Here is a 12,653-nt window from a genome sequence, read left to right on the forward strand (position 1 = left end):
TGTGACCAGCTTTGCTGGGCTCTTTGCCATTTCCTGTTGGGGAAGAGAATATCCCACAAGTAAGGATGACGCCGTGGACCGGACACACCTATGTTGGAGAAATAACTGTAAGTTGCATACATACAATAAGGGGAGGAAAAAGGGAGGAGGGCAAAGGAGAGATGGGGGGGAAGACAGGCCCTGGATTACAGTACAGGAATAATAAAAAGATGAAGAACTGGATATGTTACATAGATATAGAGGGTTGCCAGCTGGGCTGAAATAGAGTCACCCAATCCTCCCAAATAAGTTTGTGTAAATCAATTTTGTTTACAGTAAAGAAGATGTTCTTTTCCATTGAATTAATATAAGCCATGATGTCCGAGATAGAGTTCCAACTCGGGGGTTTATATTTTTTCCAGCTTCTGGCAATGGCTAACTTAGTGGCGGTAAATAGATAAATGCATAAGTAGCCCTGGTGCTTTGGGAGGGGGTAAAGGCCAATGTGAAGGACTGTTTCGGGGGACCTTATAAGGTGAAAACCTAGCCTTGATAATGTGGTGAATACCCTATTCCACACCGCTAAATGGGAAGTTTCAATAGAAGGCGCATCTGTAGACATAGTGAATGCACTTGATTCTGGAGCCACAGAAAGGAAATTGAATAATTCTATCAAATCTGCAAATAAAAGAGAAAGAAATAGAGAAAGAGAGACAGAGAAAGAGAACAAGACATAGCACCCTGATTTCTATAACACCGATAGGAAGAGATGCCTCTCGGAGAATATATCTTTTGCATTTAGGAGTCACCCCAGGTCCTCGCCCATCCTGATAGAGTGGTAGCTGCTGTAATAACTGCCCAGCGGTAGGTTGGAAGCAAAGGCCAGTAGTGATAGAACTAAAAAAATAATCTGCAATAACGTTTGAGACTGCAGCCCAAGTGGGTGTGAAAAGTAAGTTGTAATGTGCTGCAGGCAAGAGTAACAAGTAAGAGTAATTAAGACGATCATAAGATAATTACAGAACTCAGAAGATGAATCCTAGTGCAGGGGACTAGAACTATCATGGAGATTTACCATTCACTCATGATACAGGAAGCACTGAAGAATAAATAGTTGTTAAGCAACAAACAGCCTGTAGGAAAGAGCCACTCTAAAGGGGTCATTCAGAGAGAAACCAATTACTTGCAGCAGAAACATAAGGATAAAACCTGGCATACAACTCCTTAAAGCTGACCTGTAAAGCTCTATAAGTAGTAGGTCTGATCTAAGAGCAGAAGGAAGACATTTTCTTCAGCACAAACCAAGAACATGTAGAATCAAACAGCTACTCATACACTTACCTTATACTTGGCTGTGTGCTTGAGGAACAGTTGAAGCTCGGAAACACATTATTGGTTACTTTAGTCACATCCATTTCAAGCTTAATTTTCTTTTTGGGAGCTTCGTTGTTGGATGAGGGGCAGGATCTTTTCACACAGATGAGAGGGGTTTGATTGACATTGGACGGTGCAGGTTGGATTGGGGGTGGTGCAGATTGGATTGGGGGTGGTGCAGATTGGATTGGGGGTGGTGCAGACTGGATTGGGGGTGGTGCAGACTGGATTGGGGGTAGTGCAGACTGGATTGGGGGTGGTGCAGGCTGGATCAGTGAGAATTGTGTTTGATGCTGAGTGGTAGTTGGTGAAATTCTGACTTGTGTTTGCTGTTGGGTTGAAGTAGACGAGATTCCAAGCAGTCCTGTATTCACAGACAAGCCTTGTAACACACAAGTCTGCGGGATGCTGGTTAAGGTTGGGGCCATCACAGTTTGAGTCCCAAAAGTAATATGGCCAGAACCTTGAACCAAATTCAACATAGGCAGGTAACTGAGGAGAGGCCCACTAAGAGTCCATGAGTGACCATCACGGAGTGTTAATGGGGACGGTGCTGCTGTTTGCAGGATAACAGTGTTCATGTTGGGAGGAGGAGTAGGTTTTATTGCAGCTTTAGTTGCAACTCTTTTACGTCTCAAAGGAGGCCTGATGGGAGTTGTAGGTTGTGGTTCTGATTTAGACAGTGAAGAGGTTAGATTACTTGTGACAGAAGATTCTTGACTTCCTTCCTTTACCTTAACAAATATCTGGCCTAACTTGTTAACTAAGAGAACCTTAGATGGAGGCTGGTTAACAGTCACTGTTGATGTTTCGGGGGGATGAAGTGGATTTTTCTGTATGGAAACTGGTGGATGGCACACCCTTTGTAGTTGTGGGGGGTCCCTGAGAGGTGGAGGTCCTTGGGAGGAAAGGTATGGTGGACAATCTGTGCCATTGGAAAGGGAGGAAACATTACCATTCTGTGTGGAAGAGGAGGATGGAGGAGGAAGGAGAGGCAGGACAAGAGGCTCCTGAATTGGAGAGACAGAGTTTCCAGTATTCTTTAACACAAAATCCACAATTTCAGAAGGTAGATGGGAAGGGGTTCTGCCACTGCCAACAGTACCATGAGGACCCTGGGATCCATCCTCACTGTCTGTGCTGTCATGTATGCCATCCAGCTGTCTGATATGTCCTGGTGTCGCAGAGGGCACACAAGAGTTGTATGAATCTTGTGATTTAACAGTTCGAGTCATTTTGTAGTACTGGTCCCCTGCTTCATCCTCTGAACTGCTACCCCCATCTGACTCAGCTGGTGAATCTGTCCCAACAGTCAGCTGAGCTCCACATTGCAGAGGCCCTATCACCAATCCACCATCTAATGAGGAAACCACCTCAAAGTCATTACCATCGCACAATAGTTGCAGTGGATTTTCACTCTCCAGGGAAGAAACTCTAGTAATTGGATAAGATGATGGGCTAATGGCATCTTTTGAGGATCGAATAGATGACTGGTTCATGACTCGTGAAGGTGGGGCTGGTCTACGGGTCCTGCGTACAGGTGTCACTTCTGGGTCACTGACTGTGAGAATGTGATGTGATAATGGAGAGGATGATGGGCTCCCTGAAAAAAGTGAGGAAGAAGATCAGATCTGTGCATACAACACAAAATATAGAAAATAAATGTATGCTTTTACCTGATAAATTTATTTCTCTCTCGACACGGCGAGTCAACAGATCATCATCAATTACTATTGGGAATATCACTCCTGGCCAGCAGGAGGAGGCAAAAAACATAACAGCAAAGCTGTTAAATATCACTTTCCTAACCACAATCCCCCAGTCATTTGACCAAAGGGAAAGGAGAGAAAGGAAGTAACACAAAGGTGCAGAGGTGCCTGAGGTTTATATAAAAAGTAACTGTATGAATACAGGGCGGGCCGTGGACTCACTGTGTCAAGAAAGAATAAAATTTATCAGGTAAGCATAAATTTAGTTTTCTTTCTAATGACACGGTGAGTCCACAGATCATCATCAATTACTGTTGGGAATCAATACCCAAGCTAGAGGACACAGATGATAAGGGAGGGACAAGACAGGGACCTATACAGAAGGCACCATTGCTTGAAGAACCTTTCTCCCAAAAGAAGCCTCAGCTAAGGCAAAAGTATCAAATTTATACAATTTGGAAAAAGTGTGCAAAGGTAACCAAGTTGCAGCCTTGCAAATCTGTTCCACAGAAGCTTCATTTTTGAAGACCCAGGAAGAAGAAACAGCCCTGGTAGAATGAGCCGTGATTTTCTCAGGAGCCTGCTGGACAAGCAGTTTCATAGGCCAAGTAAATTATACTCTTAAGCCAAAAAGAAAAAGTAGCCGTAGCTTCCTGACCCTTACATTTTCCCCGAGAAAACGACAAACAAAGCAGATAACATCTAAATCTCTAAAGAATGCATAGCCTCAAACAGAGCCTGCTGAAGAACCTTAAGAACAAGATTAAGACTCCAGGGAGGAGTAACAGATTTGAACACAGGCCTGATTCTGACCAAGGCCTGACAAAAGGATTTCATATCTGGCACATCAGCCAGCCGTTTATGCAATAATATAGACAAGGCAGATATCTGACCCTTCAAAGTACTTGCCGACAACCCCTTCTCCAGGCCTTCCTGGAGAAAAAACAAAATCCTAGGAACCCTGACTCTATTCCACGAGAACCCCTTGGATTCACACCACAACAGATATTTGCACCATATCTTATAATAAATATTTCTAGCCACAGGCTTACGAGCCTGGCTCAAGGTCTCAATGACCGCCTCTGATAAACCGTGCTTAGATAAAATCAAACGTTCAATCTCCAAGCAGTCAGCTTCAGAGAAACGAGAACTGGAAGGGCCCTTGAAGTAGAAGGACCTTGCTTATTGGAAGTCTCCAAGGTGGAAGAGATGACATCTCCACTAGGTCTGCATACCAGAGCCACGCCGGTGCAATGAGAACCAAAGACGCCTTCTCCTGTTTGATTCGAGCAATGACTTATGGAAGGAGAGCGAACTGAGAAAATAGGTATGCTAGACTGAAATTCCAAGGAACCGCCAGAGCATCTATCAGTACAGCCTGAGGATCCCTTGACCCCTACCTTGGAAGTTTGGCATTCTGTCGAGATGCCATGAGATCCAGCTCCAGCTGTCCCCATCGGAGGATCAAGCTGGAAAACACCTCGGGATGGAGTTCCCACACCTCGGGGTGAAAGGTCTGTCTGCTCAACTGCTTCCCAAATGTCTACTCCTGGAATGTGGATCTCAGATAGACAGCAGTTGTGGGTCTCTGCCCACTGAATAATCTTGGACACCTCTGACATGGCCAAGGAACTCAGAGTTAGAAACATAGAATTTGACGGTAGATAAGAACCAAAAAGGCCCATCAAGTCTACCCATATTACATGTTACTTTTTCCTTAGGATAGCCTTATGCATGTCACAGGCATTTTTAAATTCCTTTACAGTTTTTGTGTTTACCACCTCAAATGGAAGTTCATTCCATGAATCCACCACCCTTTCTGTAAAAAAATGCTTCCTTAAATTTCTCCTGAATCTGCTACCCTCTAACTTTAGATTGTGACCCCTTGTTTTTGCATTCATTTGATGGTTGATGTAAGCCACTGAGTTTATGCTGTCCGACTGGAATCTGATAAACGGGGCTGAAGCTGAGGCCAGACTAGGAGAGCATTGAAGATTGCCCTCAGCTCTAGGATGTTTATGGGAAGAACTGACTTCTCCCGAGTCCATAGACCCTGAGCCTTTAACAAGCCACAGACTGCTCCCCAACCCAGCAGGCTGGCATCCGTGGTCACAATCACCCAGGAAGGTCTGCGGAAGCAGGTTCCCTGAGAGAGATGATCCTGAGACAACCACCACGGAAGAGAAATTCTTGTCTCCTGATCTAGCACCAATCGCTGAGACAGATCTGAATAATCCCCGTTCCATTGCCTGAGCATAGATAACTGCAAAGGTCTGAGATGGAATCTAGCAAACTCAATGATGTCCATGGCAGCTACCATCAGACCAATTATCTCCATACATTGGGCCACTGACGGCCGAGGAGAGGCCTGAAGGGCAAGGTAGGAATCGAAGATCTTTGATTTCCTGATCTCTGTCAGAAATATTTTCATTGATATGAAATCTATTATTGTTCCCAAGAACACTACCCTTGTAGCTGGAATCAGGGAACTTTTTAACAAATTCACCTTCCATCCGTGGGAGCGAAGAAAAAACAAGATCTCCGTATGAAAATTTGCTTGATTAAAAGATTGCGCCTGAACTAGAATGTCGTCCAGATATGGTGCCACTGCAATGCCCAGTGACCGGAGCACCGCCAACAGAGCCCCCAGGATCTTTGAGAAAATTCTTGGAGCCGTGGCAAGGCCGAATGGAAGAGCCACAAACTGGAAGTGCTTGTCTAAGAACGCGAACCTCAGAAACTTGTGATGATCCCTGTGGATGGGAACATGAAGGTACACATCCTTAAGTCCACAGTTGTCATGAACGAACCTTCTTGAACTAAGGGAAGAATGGAACAAATAGTTTCCATCTTGAAAGACGGTACTCTGAGAAACTTGTTTAGACTTTTAAAATCTAAATTGGCCTGAAAATTCCCTCTTTTCTGTGAACCACAAACAGATTGGAGTAGAATCTCAGACCCTGTTCCTGCATTGGAACAGGAACTATCACTCTCGGGGTGGAAAAATCCCGAACACAATGTAAGAACGCCTCTCTTTATCTGGTCTACAGATAATCTTGAGGAGGAACCTGCCCCTGGGAGGAAAGGACTTAAACTCTAGCTTGTATCCCTGGGACACAATGTTTACTGGCAAGGGATCTGGAACATCCCGAATCCAGACTTGAGCGAAGTTAGAAAGTCTGCCCCCCACAAGATTCCGGTCCCGGATCGGGGGCAGGCCCTTCATGCTGACCTTGATTCACTTGCGGGCATCTTAGATAGCTTCCCCTTATTCCAAGACTGACTGGCCTGCTCCAGCTTGGAAGAGGGTGAGGAAGGCTCTATGTCCTTTTTCTCTGTAATATCAGAAATTATTTCCACCAATCCCGGGCCAAATAAGGTCTTACCCTTGAAGGGAATTGCCAGAGTTTGGACTTAGATGAAACATCCGCAGAAAAGGATTTCAACCATAAAGCTCTGCAAGCTAGAACAGCAAAACCAGATATTTTTGCTCCCAACCTAATGACTTGCAGGGATGCATCTGTGATGAAGGATCTGGCCTAATTTAAGAGCCTTAATCCTATCTTGGATCTCTTCAAGAGGCGTATCTGTCTGAATAGAATCAGATAAAACATCAAACCAGTAGGCCACTGCGCTGGTGACAGTGGCAATGCACACCGCCAGTTGCCATTGTAAACCCTGGTGAACATACATTTTCTTTAACAAAGCCTCCAACTTCTTATGCATAGGATCCTTAGAACAGCTATACTCTATAGGGTTAGTTGTTCTCTTAGCCAAAGTGGAAATCGCTCCTTCCACCTTGGGAATCGTCTGCCAAGACTCCTTAAAGGGACACTGAACCCAAATTTGTTCATTTGTAATTCAGAAAGAGCATGCAATTTTAAGCAACTTTCTAATTTACTCCTATTATCAATTTTTCTTCGTTCTCTTGCTATCATTATTTGAAAAAGAAGGCATCTAAGCTTTTTTGGTTTCAGTATTCTGGACAGCACTTTTTTATTGGTGGATGAATTTATCCACCAATCAAGCAAGGACAACCCAGGTTGGGCCGGCATCTAAATTTACATTCTTGCATTTCAAATAAAGATACCAAGATAATTTAGAAAATTTGATAATAGGAGTAAATTCGAAATTTGCTTAAAATTTCATGCTCAATCTGAATCACGAAATTAAATTTTTGGGTACAGTGTCCCTTTAATAGAGTCAGCTATTGGAAACTTTTTCTTGAAAATTGGAGATGGAGAAAAGGGAATTCCAGGTCTCTCCCACTCCCGAGTAATAATCTCTGTAGCCCGGTCTGGTACAGGGAAAACCTCCTGCGAGGAGGGAACGTCAAAGTACTTGTTTAGCTTACTAGACTTCTTAGGATTAACTACGATGGTTGTATCGGAGTCGTCCAACTTATCCAAAACATCCTTAAGCAACAGGCGGAGGTGTTCCAGCTTAGACCTAAATGATACAACTTCAGCATCAGAAGCAGGAATTACACTGTCAGAATCTGAGATTTCACCCTCAGACGCCACCGAAGTGACTTCCTCAGAGCTTTCAGCAAGGGAAACTTGGCTATAACCTGATCAGAAACCTTGCTTGCCGATTCCTTAAACTGCCTCTTGCGCTTCCCCTGAATCATGGGAAAAGCAGACAGCGCCTCAGATACGCTAAAGATACATGAGTAGCAATGTCTTGTAAAGTAAATCCAATTGGATTGTGAGAGGAAACGCAGGGCACTGCATGTGTTGTACAATCTAGTGACGCTTGGGGGGACAGTTGCGGCATAACTGGTATAGGAGACCCCTGAATAGCATCTGCCTTATCCAAGGGTGGCTCATGTTCAAAAATCTTATCTCTATAACACAATGTTCTCTCAATACAAGTAGAACAAAATGGTACTGGTGGTTCCACCTGGGAATCAAAACACAACTTACATGCAACAATTTGCACAGCCTCTTGGTCCATCTTGTTTAAAAATAGAATTTATGCTTACCTGATAAATTACTTTCTCTTGCGGTGTATCCAGTCCACGGATTCATCCTTACTTGTGGGATATTCTCATTCCCTACAGGAAGTGGCAAAGCGAGCACACAGCAGAGCCGTCCATATAGCTCCCCCTCTAGCTCCACCCCCCATTCATTCGACCAAAGGTTAGGAGAAAAAGGAGAAACTATAGGGTGCAGTGGTGACTGTAGTTTAAACAAAAAAAATGTCAACCTGACTTAATTGCCAGGGCGGGCCGTGGACTGGATACACCGCAAGAGAAAGTAATTTATCAGGTAAGCATAAATTCTGTTTTCTCTTGCAAGGTGTATCCAGTCCACGGATTCATCCTTACTTGTGGGATACCAATACCAAAGCTTTGGGACACGGATGAAGGGAGGGAACAAGACAGGTAACCTAAACGGAAGGCACCACTGCTTGCAAAACATTTCTCCCAAAAATAGCCTCCGAAGAAGCAAAAGTATCGAATTTGTAAAATTTGGCAAAAGTATGCAGTGAAGACCAAGTCGCTGCCTTACAAATCTGTTCAACAGAAGCCTCATTCTTGAAAGCCCATGTGGAAGCCACAGCTCTGGTAGAATGAGCAGTAATTTGTTCTGTCCAGCAGTCTCATAAGCCAATCGGATGATGCTTTTCAGCCAGAAGGAAAGAGAGGTAGCAGTCGCTTTCTGACCTCTCCTCTTACCAGAATAGACAACAAACAAGGATGATGTTTGTCTGAAATCCTTAGTTGCTTGTAAATAGAATTTTAAAGCACGAACCACATCAAGATTGTGTAATAGCCGTTCCTTCTTTGAAGATGGATTAGGACACAGAGAGGGAACAATGATTTCCTGGTTAATATTCTTATTAGCAACAACTTTAGGAAGAAAACCAGGTTTGGTACGCAAAACAACCTTATCTGCATGGAACACCAGATAGGGTGAATTACACTGCAAAGCAGACAATTCTGAAACTCTTCGAGCAGAAGATATAGCTACCAAAAACAAAACTTTCCAAGATAATAACAATATCTATGGAATGTAAAGGTTCAAATGGAACCCCTTGAAGAACTGAAAGAACTAAATTTAGACTCCATGGCGGAGCCACAGGTTTATAGACAGGCTTGATTCTGACTAAAGCCTGAGCAAACACTTGAACGTCTGGTACCTCTGCCAGACGCTTGTGTAAAAGGATAGACACGGCAGATATCTGTCCCTTTAAGGAACTAGCTGACAAACCTTTCTCCAATCCGTCTTGGAGAAAAGACAATATCCTGGGAATCCTAATCTTAATCCACGAGTAACCCTTGGATTCACACCAACAAAGATATTTCTGCCATATCTTATGGTAAATTTTCCTGGTGACAGGCTTTCTAGCCTGAATCAGTATCTATAACTGATTCAGAGAAACCACGCTTAGATCGAATTAAGCGTTCAATCTCCAAGCAGTCAGCCGCAGAGAAACTAGATTTGGATGCTTGAATGGACCCTGTATTAGAAGATCCTGCCTCAATGGCAGTGTCCATGGTGGGACAGATGACATGTCCACTAGGTCTGCATACCAAGTCCTGCGTGGCCACGCAGGCGCTATCAGAATTACCGAAACCTTCTCCTGTTTGATTCTGGCGACCAGACGAGGGAGAAGAGGAAACGGTGGAAAGACATAAGCCAGATTGAAGGACCAAGCCATGGGGTCCCTGGACCTGGATCCGTAGAGAGGAAGTTTGGTGTTCTGACGGGACGCCATCAGATCCAACTCTGGAATGCCCCATAACTGGGTCAGCTGAGCAAAAACCTCCGGGTGGAGTTCCCACTCCCCCGGGTGAAAAGTCTGACGACTTAGAAAATCCGCCTCCCAGTTGTCTACTCCTGGGATGTGAATTGCTAATAGATGGCAGGAGTGATCCTCCGCCCACCTGATTATTTTGGTTACTTCCTTCATCGCTAGGGAACTCCTTGTTCCCCCCTGATGATTGATGTACGCTACAGTCGTGATGTTGTCCGACTGAAATCTGATGAATTTGGCCGCAGCTAGTTGAGGCCATGCCTGAAGCGTGTTGAATATCGCTCTCAGTTCCAAAATGTTTATCGGGAGAAGAGACTCTTCCCGAGACCATAAGCCCTGAGCTTTCAGCAAGCCCCAGACCGCAGCCCAGCCTAACAGACTGGCGTCGGTCGTTACAATGATCCACTCTGGTCTGCGGAAGCATATTCCCTGAGACAGGTGATCCTGAGACAACCACCAGAGAAGAGAATCTCTGGTTCCCTGGTCCAGTTGTATTTGAGGAGACAAATCTGCATAATCCCCATTCCACTGTTTGAGCATGCACAGTTGCAGTGGTCTGAGATGTATTCGCGCAAAAGGGACTACGTCCATTGCCGCTACCATTAATCCGATTACCTCCATGCACTGAGCTACAGATGGCCGAGGAATGGAATGAAGAACTCAGCAAGTAGTTACAAGCTTTAACTTCCTGACCTCCGTCAGAAATATTTTCATTTCTACCGAGTCTATTAGTGTTCCCAGGAAGGGAACCCTTGTGAGCGGGGACAGAGAACTTTTTTCGATGTTCACCTTCCACCCGTGAGACCTTAGAAAGGCCAGTACAATCTCCGTGTGAGCCTTGGCTTTGGGAAAAGACGACGCCTGTATTAAGATGTCGTCCAGATAAGGTGCTACTGCAATGCCCCGCGGTCTTAGTACCGCCAGAAGGGACCCTAGTACCTTTGTGAAAATTCTGGGAGCAGTGGCCAAACCGAAAGGAAGGGCCATGAAATGGTAATGCTTGTCCAGAAAAGCGAACCTTAGGAACTGGTGATGATCTTTGTGGATAGGAATATGTAGGTACGCATCCTTTAGATCCACAGTAGTCATATATTGACCTTCCTGGATCATAGGTAAGATTGTTCGAATGGTCTCCATCTTGAATGATGGAACTCTGAGGAATTTGTTTAGAATTTTTAGATCCAGGATTGGTCTGAAAGTTCCTTCCTTTTTGGGAACCACAAACAGATTTGAGTAAAAACACAGTCCTTGTTCTGCAATTGGAACTGGATATATCACTCCCATCGTGAGTAGATCTTCTACACAGCGTAAGAACGCCTCTTTCTTTGTCTGGTCTGCAGACAGACGAGAAATGTGGAACCTTCCCCTTGGAGGGGAGTCCTTGAATTCTAGAAGATATCCCTGAGTAGCAATCTCTAATGCCCAGGGATCGTGAACATCTCTTGCCCAAGCCTGAGCGAAGAGAGAGAGTCTGCCCCCTACCAGATCCGGTCCCGGATCGGGGGCTACCCCTTCATGCTGTCTTAGTAGCAGCTGCAGGCTTCTTGGCCTGTTTACCCTTGTTCCAGCCCTGCAAAGGCTTCCAGGTCGCCTTGGGCTGTGAAGCGTTACCCTCTTGATTTGCCGCTGTAGAGGTTGAAGCAGGACCGCTCCTGAAGTTGCGAAAGGAACGAAAATGAGCTTTGTTTTAAGCCTTAAAAGGCCTATCCTGCGGGAGAGTATGGCCCTTTCCCCCGGTGATATCTGAAATAATCTCCTTCAACTCGGGCCCGAAAATGGTCTTTCCCTTGAAAGGAATATTTAGTAATTTCGATTTGGACGACACGTCGGCCGACCATGACTTGAGCCAAAGCGCTCTGCGCGCCATAATGGCGAAACCAGAATTTTTTGCCGCTAACTTAGCTAATTGCAAAGCGGCATCTGTGATAAAAGAATTAGCCAGTTTTAGTGCATTAATTCTATCCATGACTTCGTCATATGAGGTCTCCCTCTGGAGCGACGACTCCAGCGCCTCAAACCAAAAAGCCGCTGCAGTAGTTACAGGAATAATGCAGGCAATAGGTTGGAGAAGGAAACCTTGTTGCACAAATATTTTCTTTAGTAAACCATTCTAACTTTTTATCCATATGATCTTTGAAAGCACAACTGTCTTCGATTGGAATGGTTGTGCGCTTGGCCAGTGTCGAAACTGTCCCCTCTACCTTAAGGACCGTCTGCCACGAGTCCCGCCTGGGGTCAGTTATGGGGAACATTTTCTTAAAGATGGGGGGGGGGGGAGAACAAAAGGGACACCTGGTCTCTCCCACTGCCTAGCCACAATATCTGTCACCCTCTTAGGGATCAGAAACGCATCAGTGTATACAGGGACTTCTAGGTATTTGTCCATCTTACACAATTTCTCTGGAACCACCATAGGGTCACAATAATCCAGAGTGGATAAAACCTCCCTAAGTAATACGTGGAGGTGTTCCAACTTAAATTTAAACGCTAGTGAATCTGATTCTGCCCGTTGAGAAACCTTTCCTGAGTCAGAAATCTCTCCCTCAGACATCACATCCCTCGCTCCTACATCAGAGTGTTGTGAGGGTACGTCAGATAAACCTCCCAAAGCTTCCGACTGCTCATAATCTGTTCTTAAAACAGAGCTATCTCGCTTTGTAGGGAAAACTGGCAGTTTGAATAGAAAGGCCGCAAGGGAATTATCCATGACTGTCGCTAGTTGTTGCAATGTAATAGGTGCCAATGCACTAGAGGTACTAGGTATTGCTTGAGCGGGCGTAACTGGTGATGACACCTGGGGAGAGGAAGGTAGACCATACTCATTACCTT

The 12,653-nt window shown here is 44.9% G+C and overlaps 1 protein-coding gene across 2 annotated transcripts in view; it reads right to left on the reverse strand.

The window, feature by feature from the left end:
- Positions 1-12,653, reverse strand: part of KMT2B (lysine methyltransferase 2B) — a 559,096-nt gene that overhangs the window by 132,890 nt on the left and 413,553 nt on the right. For both annotated transcript variants that reach the window (XM_053690169.1, XM_053690168.1), the window contains exon 28: positions 1,321-2,956. In XM_053690169.1, coding sequence (XP_053546144.1) covers positions 1,321-2,956 — 1,636 coding nt within the window. The remainder of the gene's footprint in view (positions 1-1,320; positions 2,957-12,653) is intronic.

The sequence above is a fragment of the Bombina bombina genome, chromosome 8 (assembly GCF_027579735.1).
Source record: "Bombina bombina isolate aBomBom1 chromosome 8, aBomBom1.pri, whole genome shotgun sequence".
In the NCBI taxonomy this organism is placed as follows: domain Eukaryota; kingdom Metazoa; phylum Chordata; class Amphibia; order Anura; family Bombinatoridae; genus Bombina; species Bombina bombina.